At 37.3% G+C, this 12,390-nt stretch overlaps 1 protein-coding gene across 1 annotated transcript in view; it reads left to right on the top strand.

The window, feature by feature from the left end:
- LOC126100464 (fatty acid synthase-like) overlaps positions 1 to 11,609 on the top strand; it is a 443,119-nt gene extending 431,510 nt beyond the window's left edge. Inside the window, exon 37 of the mRNA XM_049911071.1 lies at positions 11,372 to 11,609. Coding sequence (XP_049767028.1) covers positions 11,372 to 11,488 — 117 coding nt within the window. The 3' untranslated portion in view covers positions 11,489 to 11,609. The remainder of the gene's footprint in view (positions 1 to 11,371) is intronic.
- Positions 11,610 to 12,390: the final 781 nt, after the last annotated feature.

The raw sequence follows: 12,390 nt of genomic DNA, 5'->3' as shown, positions 1-12,390 counted from the left end.
GTTGCACTGTTATGACTGACTGATGTGAGTGCATTTCAAGCACGACATACGCTTTCTCGGCTCCTGTCGCCATTTTGTCTCACTGCGCTCTTGAGCACTCTGGCAGCAGAAACCTGAAGTGCGGCTTCAGCCGAACAAAACTTTATGAGTTTTTCTACGTATCTGTAGTGTGTCATGACCATATGTCAAAGAATGGAGCTACACTGAATTTATGAAATCGCTTCAATCATTTGTAATAGCCCTGTAAGTGCAATTGTGAATTGTGCCCAAGTATCACTACATCATTGCACCATTATAATATTACACACAGTTCCAAATAAATCTTACAGTGGTGCAAACCACAGACTCATCAAATTTGAGCTTTATACAGAAATGCTATATCAGCTCATGGAGTATAAATAACAAGCCCATCTCTCTAGTCAGACAGTAAATGAAAAAGTACAGCAGTCACTATCCACACACCAAATTTGAGCACTATACCAGCTCATGGAGTATAAATAACAAGCCCATCTCTCTAGTCAGACAGTAAATCAAAAAGTACGGCAGTCACTATCCACACACAAGTCCAATACAGTCCTGGTTGTCATAGTTCACTTCATAAAGGCAGTGTAAGATAATAGTAGGTACTGAATGGGAAACTGAGAGTGAGCTAGCTGTGAGGTGTCCTCATATTGGGCTGTTATGGAATTTCATATGATCAGTCTGTGATATTGGCAGCTTCCCTGTCGGAGGTGTGCTTTCCAGATGTTTGCGATGCTATGCGTATCAGTATGTCTGTTTCTTCCATTTTCATGTTCACAGGGGTTACTAAATTTTTGTTTGATTATTATTTTATCCCTCAGGATTACATTGTATATACATTTAATAGAGCGAACATCAACAATATAAAACATTCAGTATCTCATATTTATTAAAGAGCAACACAACTGTATTTAAGTTTTCTTAGATGAAGAATTATATAGAACATTATTTAGAGATTGAATTTATTAGGCAGAATAGCAGGAGAATATATATTGGGACAATGTAATGAAAAGTCAAGCTATATATTTTACACTTAGCACAATTCAGTCATTGCTAACAAGAAAGAAGGATGTGTATGTGGTAAAGACCTGGAGACACTGGAGAGATTCAGACAGATATCAGATCTTAAACTGGAAAACATTTCCAGAGATAGACATGGACTCAAACCATAATTTATTGATTGCGAATATTAGATTAAAACTAAATAAATTGCTGAAAGGTAGGAAATTAAGGTAATGAGATGTTAGGAAGTTAAGGTAAAGAGAAGTTGATAAACTGAAAGAAACAGAGGTCATTGAAAGTTTCAAAGAGAGTGTTTGACAAAATTGACTGAAAAGAGAAAGGAATAGAATAGAAGATAAATGGGTAGCTTTGAAAGCTGAAGGCAAGGCTTAGTACAAAAGTCATATTAAATGTGACTGAACAGAAAATATAAAAAGGCAATAAATGTAACAGGCAAAATGGGATACATGTATCTAAAAACTGGGACTGACAAGAAGTTCAAAATGGAAGAACAGGAAAGACTAAAGGAGAAATGCAGAGTTGTAGAAGTAAGGATGTTTATGGACAACGTAGATGACAGATGTAGAGTGAACCATGACAAAACTGTTCTTATCTGAGCACTGACTATATGAGGCAGTTGAAATACTCTCAGACTTCTAGAAGAATATAATAATCCTGACCGAGCAAGGTGGTGCAGCACTTAACACACTGGACTCACATTTGGGAGGACAATGGTTCAAACATGTGTCCAGCCATCCTGATTAGGGTTTTCCATGATTTCCCTAAATTGCTTCAGGCAAATGCTGGGATGGTTCCTTTGAACACAGCAACTTTCTTGCTCATCCTTTCCTAATCTGATGGGATCGATGTTTTCACTATTTGGTCCCCTCTCCCTGATCAACCATCCAATAATCCTGATACAAAAGATGGCAGGTCCATATATTACCAAACCACCAATTTAAAAAGTCATGGTTGCAAATTACAAACAAAAAATAATTTGCAGATTAGTGGATACACTGGTAGACACCAGCCAGGGAGAGACCAGATTGGATACCAGAAGAATGTAAAAGCTTGCAAGCCAATACTGACCCTTCCAGTTATCTTAGAAAATACATTGAAGAAAGATTACTGGTTTACATTCTTTGTAATCACCCCAAGTTTTCAAGGATAAAATACAGGCAGTAAAAAGCTGTTTACAGCTTGTACAAAAACCAGACTGCAGCTTAAGACAGTTTTTGATGGTTGTGTTACACAGCTTCGCTAAGTCATAGGAATGACATATTGTAACACATGAAGCTGCTGAATAACTTATTTTTAATTGTATGACCAGTTTCAGTCACATGTCAAAATGTAACATAATAAACCTTTGACTGCTGTTTTATGATATACATGTCTATATCTACATCTACATACATACTCCGCAATCCACCATACGGTGTGTGGCGGAGGGTACCACGTACCACAACTAGCATCTTCTCTCCCTGTTCCACTCCCAAACAGAATGAGGGAAAAATGACTGCCTATATGCCTCTGTATGAGCCCTAACCTCTCTTATCTTATCTTTGTGGTCTTTCCGCGAAATGTAAGTTGGCGGCAGTAAAATTGTACTGCAGTCAGCCTCAAATGCTGGTTCTCTAAATTTCCTCAGTAGCGATTCATGAAAAGAACACCTCCTTTCCTCTAGAGACTCCCATCCGAGTTCCTGAAGCATTTCCGTAACACTTACTTGATGATCACACCTACCAGAAACAAATCGAGCAGCCTGAATTGCTTCTATGTCCTCCCTCAATCCGACCTGAAAGGGATCCCAAACGCTCGAGCAGTACTCAAGAATAGGTTGTATTAGTGTTTTATAAGTGGTCTCCTTTACAGATGAACCACATCTTCCCAAAATTCTGCCAATGAACCAAAGATGACTATCTGCCTTCCCCACAACTGCCATTACATGCTTGTCCCACTTCATATCGCTCTGCAATGTTACGCCCAAATATTTAATTGACATGACTGTGTCAAGCGCTACACTACTAATGAAGTATTCAAACATTATGGGATTCTTTTTCCTATTCATCTGCATTAATTTACATTTATCTATATTTAGAGTTAGCTGCCATTCTTTACACCAATCACAAATCCTGTCCAAGTCATCTTGTATCCTCCTACAGTCACTCAACAATGACACCTTCCCGTACACCACAGGATCATCAGCAAACAGCCACACATTGCTATCCACCCTATCCAAAAGATCATTTATGTAGATAGAAAACAACAGTGGACCTACCACACTTCCCTGAGGTACTCCAGATGATACCCTCACCTCCGATGAACACTCACCATCGAGGACAACGTACTGGGTTCTAAACATGTGACACATGTTATTAACAAAAGCTTTACTGAAAAATGATCTCTGACTGATACTGATGGTACAATTAAAAATAAGTTATTCGGCAGCTTTGCTTCTTACACTATGTCATTTATACTGCAATTATAAAAGTTCAAGGCCATGTTAACACACACACACCTCTTTCTTCCCACTGAGCAATTAGTAAAGCTAAAAAATGAGTAATTGGATGGAACTGATAGTATCTTGAAAAAATATTATAATATGAACATCAACAAAGGATATGAGTAATGGAATGAAATTAAACTGAATCACGTGATAACAAGGGATTACATTATGAAATGAGACACTAAAAGTAGTTGACCAGTTTTGTTACAAGGGCTTGTTGAAAAGTACTGCCTCTCAACTTTTTATGTGAAAACAGTTAAAGCTTTTTAAATGAAACAAGTGTTATTAACAGCCTACATATTTATTCTTTATGTCTTCATATTTATTTCTCAACATAGTCATCCTAGTGGTGAACACATTTCTCCCAACTAGAGACTACTCTCATTGCAGAATGTTTCACTTTCTTGGTGCAGCCACAACCTCACATCTGCTTGCACCGTTTCATCACTATCAAAGTGAAGTCCTCAAAGGTGTTCATTCAGTTTTTGAAACCAATCAAAATTAGATGAATCATATCAGGACTGTGTGGAAGATGATCGATGACAGCAAGCCAGAGGCATTGGATTGTTTTTTGTTTATTTATACATGTTCAGAACAGAACATACATATATACAATGATTACAAAGTGTATGTGCATATTTATATTCCATGTGCTGCCCAGAATTCCATTGCACAGACTCCCTTACATTGGCGACAACCAGATCATCCATGGAAACAGGTTCTGATAGTTTCGTGCAGTTGAGTAGGTGCAGGTGGTCTTAAGGTACACCGCACTCACACAGTTCATCCCCTGAGATGTATCCCCATTTCTTCATGTTCACTTACACCAAGAAACTCCAGCTCTCAGTCTATTGCAGATTTTCCACATCTCATATGGGAGGTGATCTAGTGTGGGAGGTGATGACCTGCAGCAAATTCTTATTTTGGGTAGTCCCAGTATTTCTCTGATGATAAGCTATGCCAGAGTTGTATCTGATGGTTTGCAGGTGTTGTCTGAATTGGTTGCATAGTCCAAAGGAAACTTTTCCTCAATTTGAGTCTTTATGTTTGATGTTCTCCTCCTAACTGGGGGTGTCTTTGGTCCATCTCCTGCTTCTTTCTTTCTATTTCAGCAGCCTTTCTCCTATGGATATCTGGAGGTGTTTCGCCCATGAGGTAGTAGATTTTGTTAACGGGGGTTGCCCACAAGCAGCCGGTTATAATTCATCTTGTTTCATTAAGTGCAATATGTACCTGTTTAGCATGGCTGGATTTCTGTCATACAGGTGCTGCATACTCAGCAGTGGAGAAGCACAAAGAAAGGGCAGATGTACGAAGGACATGTGGATGTACTCCCCAATTGTTGCTTGTCAGTTTCCTAATAATGTTATTCCTAGCACAGACTTTCATTTTTGTATCTGGGCAGTGCTCTTTGAAGGTGAGGGAATGGTCCAAAATTACTCCAAAGTATTTTGGGGTGTCACAATGGGTTAGCAGTTGATCTCTCCAGGTTATTCTCAGTTTCCTCTGAACCTCTCCATTCTGTAAGTTGAATGCACACACACTACTTCAGGTAGTTGCTATCATAATAGTAAGATAGTGCCTTTAAGACCTGTTGTGAGTTTTCCTTCCACCTCCTCAAAAGTTCTACCAAGTACATCAAGTGCTGTGTCATCTGCGTAAATGAACGATCTTGTGATAGGACTAACTGGCTGGTCATTAGTGTAACTATTATACAACAGCGGGGCTAGCACACTTCCTTGGGGGATACAATTTCTCTGTGTCCTCCATCGGCTCCTCTTGTTTTGTAGAGTAACAAAGAAATGTCTGTTTTGTAGTAGACATCTCATAAACTGTGTTAGGTGGAAGTCTTTTGTGGTGACATAAATCTTTGTTAAAAGTTTCCTGTGATTGATGGTGTCATATGCGGCAGTAAGATCAGCAAAAGGGACACTGGTGATCTGCACATGTTCATATCCATCTTCTATGTGTTGTGTCAAGTTCAAGATCTGTCCACAACAAGACCTCTCAGAGTGGAAATCCGATTGTTCTCTGATCAGTGTTTGGTCAACTTGGTCGGAGATTTGATTCAGGATCATCGTCTCTAAAATGTTATATAGATGGCATAGGAGTGATATCGATCAGAAATGTTTCATATCTGTTGGCTGTTTCCCAAGTTTTCATTAGGGCCACAACTTTGGTTTTCCTCCAGATCTTTGGTATTTGCAATCTTGAGACACAGGTGTTCATCATATCTAGGATCCACTTCTTGGTTGCTGGTCCAAACATTTTTATTTGTTCCATCCTCAAGTCATCTAATCCAGCAGCTTTATTGTTCTTTCTTGAGCATGAGCATATAGCGGTTTCTAATTCTTCCAGTGAGAAAGCTGTGCTAGTATAGTTATTCTCCTCAGTAATTCTCTGGATCTTTGTAGTTACAGAGTTTGAATTGTTGAAGATGTTGCAATGCTCATATGCGGTCTGGCATTATCATGCTGAAGGAGAGAATCTCTGTGGGTGGACAAACTCTTTGAATTCAAAACTCAGTTAGAGCTCACTGTTTCTCACGCACTGACATAGTTATGTTACACACCGCAATTTTACACGCTGAATTCAAAATCCTATAGTGGCAGAGGACTGGAAATATGTAGACATGAATAATAAAGATGTAGAATGTTTGTTTTATTTTTAAAAAAACTTTCAGCATTTACACATTAAAAATTGAGAGGCATTACTTTTCAGCATGTCCTCAAATTTGGGTTGAAAAATAATTTATGAAGGCAGAAGTAAAGAGAATGTAAAATGCAGATTTTCAATAGCAAGAAAATCATTGAAAAGTATTCTAACACCTAATATCAATCTAAGAGTTAGGAAGACTTTTTAGATATTATTTGTTTGGAGTGTAGCCTTACCCAAAAGTGAAACATAGTTAATAAAACTGTTTGTGTTATACAGAACTGCTGTGTCAGACTCATGAGGTGCTCAAGTTTGATGCAGCTAAGAGAGTCATCTGCCAACAGCAGAATAATGAAGAAAAGTTTTAATTTACAGTAAAGAATAATCACACTTGGCTTCATGTGACTGGACCAGTCCACCAACTGGAAAGCAAATGGCATAGCTTACAAGGATGATTCGCCAGTAAACTACAGTGACAGTTCTGTTCTCTTTTTTCACACATTGCCTTGAAACAAAGGGATGTATCAGAAATTGAATGGATTTGCACACAAGGCATTGAGGAAGAGAAACTGTTAAATAATAATTATGACTCACGTTTTCAATTTCAAGATATAGATTTAGAATGCAAAATTACTTCAGCACAAAACATAAATCACAAAAGAATGTAGTTATAAACACATCCATAAAATTCTGTTTATATCATCAACTGTTGAAATACCCACTACCTACTGTAATACATATTGGTAGTTACTGGCACAGTGATTTCTGAATAGACTGAAGAGATTTCTTCAATATCATTCCATATGCTGTAACAATGTGATGTTTTAAATTCTGTTGGGTCACTGCAATTTATGCATAGATTTTGCCTTTGAGTTATACCAAAGAAAAAGTAGTCCAGTGGTATCAAATCAGATAAACATGGAGGCCAGCTGACATTGCCTTCACATCCTGTCTGATGATGAGGAAAGACTGCAAAGGTGGTGAGTTATTTCCTAGCCACAAGTTACTAGTAAGCCAGGCACTCATCACACTGTTACCACACACCTCTACATATTTTAAGTTGCATTTTCTCTGGGAGAGATGGTGGCACTTTGGTAAGAAATGATATTTTATCTGTTAAGGTTTATTCTGTGAAGTTCATATATGTAGCATCACCAGTAGAGAGAATTCTTTTAGGAAAGGGTTTATTGTCCTGATATCACATCAAAACCGAGTGACAGAATTCCATGTGTGTTTTGCTGTTCCACTGGTTAATCTTCTGGTGAAGTGACACATGATACAAGTGGATGCTGTTTGTGCTCAAAATGTGGACAACACTGGACTGACTTGTATCAGAGGCACTCACTATTTCTGTGGAGCTAACTTGTAGATAATGAGCAATAGCTGCCAGAATATCTATTTTGTTCACTCTGCTTGTTGCAGGCTTGCTCTATATCCTCTGTTTAGTATTTCAGTCCCCTTTGAATAAAAATTTTTCACACATTCACTGAAATGTCATACTTGGTGGACATCATCTTGGAACAGAGGAGATATTGGATTTAATTGATGAAAGGAGAAAATAAAAAAAAATGAAATAAATGAAGCAGGCAAAAAGGAATACAAATGTCTCAAAAATGAGATCAACAGGAAGTAGACAACATTCCATTAGAACTACTGATAGCCTCAGGAGAGCCAGCCATGTCAAAACTCTTCCATCTGGCGAGCAAGATGTATGAGACAGGTGAAATATCCTGACTTCAAGAAAAATACAATAATTCCAACCCCAAAGAAAGCATGTGTTGACAGATGTGAAAATTACCAAACTATCAGTTTAATAAGTCATGGCTGCAAAATACTAACACAAATTCTTTACAGATGAATGGAAAAACTGGTAGAAGCTGATCTTGGGGAAGATCAGTTTGGATTCTGTAGAAATGTTGGAACACACGAGGCAATACTGACCCTATGACTTATCTTAGAAGATATATTAAGGAAAGGCAAATCTGCATTTCTAGCATTTGTAGACTTAGAGAAAGCTTTTGAGAATGTTGATTAGAATACTCTCTTTCAAATTCTGAAGGTAACAGGGATAAAATACAGGGATTGAAAGGGTATTTACAATTTGTACAGAAACCAGATGGCAGTTATAAGAGTCGAGGCGCAGGAAAAGGAAGCAGTCATTGAGAAGGGAGAGAGACAGGATTGTAGCCTATCCCCAATGCTATTCAATCTGTATATTGAGCAAGCAATAAAGGAAATGAAAGAAAAATTTGGAGTAGGCATTAAAATCCATGGAGAAGAAATAAGATCTTTGAGGTTTGCTGATGACATTGAAACTCTGTCAGAGACAGCAAAGAACTTATAAGAGCAGTTGAACAGTGTCTTGAAAGGAGGATAGAAGATGAACATCAACAAGAGTAAAATGAGGATAATGGAATGTAGTTGAATTGAATCAGTTGATGCTGAAGGAATTAGATTAGGAAATGAGACTCTTAAAGTAGTTGATGAATTTTGCTATTTGGAAAGCAAAATAGATTATGATGGTCAAAGTAGAGAAGCTATAAAATGTAGACTGGCAATGGCAAGGAAAGCATTTCTGAAGAAGAGAAATTTGTTAACATCGAGTATAGATTCAAGTGTCAGGAAGTCCTTTCTGAAAGTATTTGTATGGAATGTAGCCATGTATGGAAGTTAAGCGTGGACGATAAATAGTTTAGACAAGAAGAGAATAGAAGCTTTCGAAATGTGGTGCTACAGAAGAATGCTGAAGATTAGATGGGTTGATCACATAACTAATGAGGAGGTATTGAATAGAATTGGGGAGAAGAGGAGCTTGTGGCACAACTTGACTAGAAGAAGGGATCGGTTGGTAGGACATGTTCTGAGACATCGAGGGATCACCAATTTAGTATTGGAGGGCAGCGTGGAGGGTAAAAATCGTAGAGGGAGACCAAGAGATGAATACACTAAGCAGATTTAGAAGGATGTAGGCTGCAGTAGGTACTGGGAGATGAAGAAGCTTGCACAGGCCATTGATCAGGATACCATTGTGCATATAACTCATCTGTTCTCTTCACCTTTCTTCTGTATTCTCGGTAGAGAAGTTGCATATCTATTTTCGCTTGATTTGTGAAAGATATTTACTTTTTCAAACTGATGAGTATTTGATGCACATGTACCACATAGAATGAAAGCTTTGTTCTTCTATACCTTTTTAATAACATTATTTGGGTGGTGGAACATTCTCCTTTCTCCTTATCCAAAGTGCCATATTTCCTGATTTGGGTATATAACCATGGACATTTGTATAAAACAGCAATCAATTTCATGTTCAAAACAGATAAATCCTAAGTTCTAAATACAGTAATTACTCTGAAACTACTAATTGGATTTTGAAGAATCTGTCGATGATACTAACAGTGGAAAAAACCGTAGTTCCATTTGAGAAAATGGAATTGATACCAATATGTTTGTAATTAATCCTTGAGTGGGCATGCTGACTTTTGTAACACATGTGCCACGTGGCATACTTTGTACATGTGTAAAGAATAGGTGTCTTTATGATACCAGGGTAAAAAATGTAAGAGGAAAATCATTGTTTAATCTTAGTCTGATTAAACAACAATAAAATAAACGTACATAATATGCATTTAAGTGCTGTTTAATTAAACAACAAAGAAATAAATTTTCATTACACAACTCTGTTGCCATGGACGGATATTAGTCCACAGCAATTACACACTCGAAGCATTAAACAGTGCAGCTGCATCAGATCCCATCCAATTGCATATTCCATTGCTCGTTATCTCGTGGACAACTGCCTCATTGTGGGATTGTGCTGCTAGCTCATAATGTGGGTCATTTTCTTGGAGGGATTGTAAATTTTTTCTGACCTAACTTGCTCGATATATTATATTACTGCTGCTCGCTTGGACATATAACAGCATAATTTATCACTGTATTTTCTGAAACAGTAATGAAGGAATAGGTATGGTCTCACAATTGTGAAGCAACAACGGAACTGTGGAAAAACATTTTATTTGTCTGTGACATGCTTTATACATAATCGTGCCCACATGAGGGTTAATATAGCTATGAAAAGAGACTTTACTTTCCCATAATACATCTCATTGAAAATAGTATTACAAATCTTAAATGGTTCCAGAAATATTTAAGGTGAATAGCTTGGCTGAATCATCCCGTCTTTTACACTTACTCTCACACAACCACATTTTGTAACTTTTTTGAAATTAAAAGAAGACAGAAAGAGCAAGTTGGCCTTTCAGTAAGGCACTGTACTTGCATTCAGGAAGAGCAATTCCCATCTGACTATCCACATTTAGGTTATCTGTGTTTTCTCCACACTGCTTAAAGCAGATGCCAAGACAGCTCGTTTCATAACGGAATGGAATGAAATGATCATCTGGCATTGGTTATTGGGATTCCCAGCCTGGGGAAGTTTGGCCACCAAGTTGCAAGTCTTTTTTAGTTGACACCACATTGGATGACTGGGGTGTTGATGATGAAATGATGATCAGGACAACATAACAAGCAAACCCCGCACAGGGAAAATCTCCGACGCAGCCAGGAATCTAACCCGGGCCCTTTGCATGGCAGTCAGACATACTAACCACTCAGCTAAGGAGAATTGCCTTCCAAGCCTTAGCCATTTCATTTCTTATGGTAGGGTTACCAGCAAGACCCTGGCCCATAATCTTCCTTTGTTCTTTTATAAAATGGATTTCCTATATCACGTTTCTTTCTTCTTCTCATCTTTTTTCTTTTCTTTTTTTCCTCTCAATGTCTACTATTTGGCACCTGTACATAAAATTTTATATTTGTGTAGTAAGACTGCTGGAGTAATATTGACTCCCTGTACTCTCCTCATGGAAACTTTGGTGAGATTTAAGTGCTGGACTGAAAGATGTTTGAAACAATATATTGTGATGGACTTTTATTCTGTAAGAGCTGTGTGAAACACACTTTTATGCAGAATATGGATAAAGATGTAATTGTATATATTTGACCACTGTTTGAAACACTCACTCACTTTAAGCAAAATAGTTTTAAAACATTAAGTGACCGTTAGTTTCATTTTTTCTTCATTTCAATGTTTCTCTTTTATGATGACAAATAGATGCTGTATCCTTAGCAGCCTTCCAAAGATGTAGATTAAAAGCTAGCTTATGTTTCTCTTTTACATTTCAGATATGCAAAAATATTGTTGGGATCCACACTATTACTGGAACACATTTTTCTATTGTAGGAGAGGCTGAAACTGCAAATATAATCAACAATGAGCTAGAGAAGTTAAATAAATATTGATACTAATACAGTCATCAGTTTATTTAGTATGTGTACAATCATTTGACAGCTTCAACAATTGCAGTCATAATGATGTTAATGGGATATGTATTTGCTTTGAGTAAAGGCATGTTACCAAGAACTGGTGTGCCTTCATTATTATTTATATTAAACAGATTGTACCTTACCTAATGCACACCAGAAAATTAAAAGACTGTTTTAGATCAGTCATCCATTATCACATATCATGATCATGTCAAAACAACTTTTTGATTAGCCATTTCTCTGTAAAGGGATGGCTCTTAAATTATAGAATATTAAATCACTATTGTATATTGTAAACTCATGCCATTAATTTAAAATACAATTCTGAAACAGTAATAACAGGTTTGTTTTATTTTTCCATTGAACCACTCTGCGATAAACCATTCATGGTAAGACACCAAAATGAAACTGTACTGTATAGTGTTGCCAACAAATGTGAAAAGTGATCTGTAATTATTTTTCGAGAACCGTAGGCACTCATCCACACATGGCATTAATTTTATCATGTTTCTGACATCACATTAACATGTGCACCACCAATGGGATAAGATATAAATATACACACATTGTATTCCTTAACCTAGTTATATGTGGTAATTCACATCGTAACTGCCTTTTAACAGCTGCTAAGATCAGAATGTGTCTTCTTCCATTTAAGCTGTGAGTTTATTTGCAATAGGGCTAGTCACTTTTCTTTGTTATCTGTCTGTAATGAGTCTCTCCTTCTGTCCTATATTGTCCATCAGCAGTTCAATATGTTTCTGCCTGGGTCTTTCCTGCCGTTCCATTCATTCAGTACTTCACATATTGCCATTTTAATCAACATAGAGTCAGCATTTTATGGCAGCATCAAATTTTGAAAGCTTTAGTTCTTTTCG

The sequence above is a fragment of the Schistocerca cancellata genome, chromosome 9 (assembly GCF_023864275.1).
Source record: "Schistocerca cancellata isolate TAMUIC-IGC-003103 chromosome 9, iqSchCanc2.1, whole genome shotgun sequence".
NCBI classification, from domain to species: Eukaryota; Metazoa; Arthropoda; class Insecta; order Orthoptera; family Acrididae; genus Schistocerca; species Schistocerca cancellata.
The sequence above is the reverse complement of the archived record's forward strand: the minus strand, read 5'-3'. Positions and strand labels throughout refer to the sequence as shown.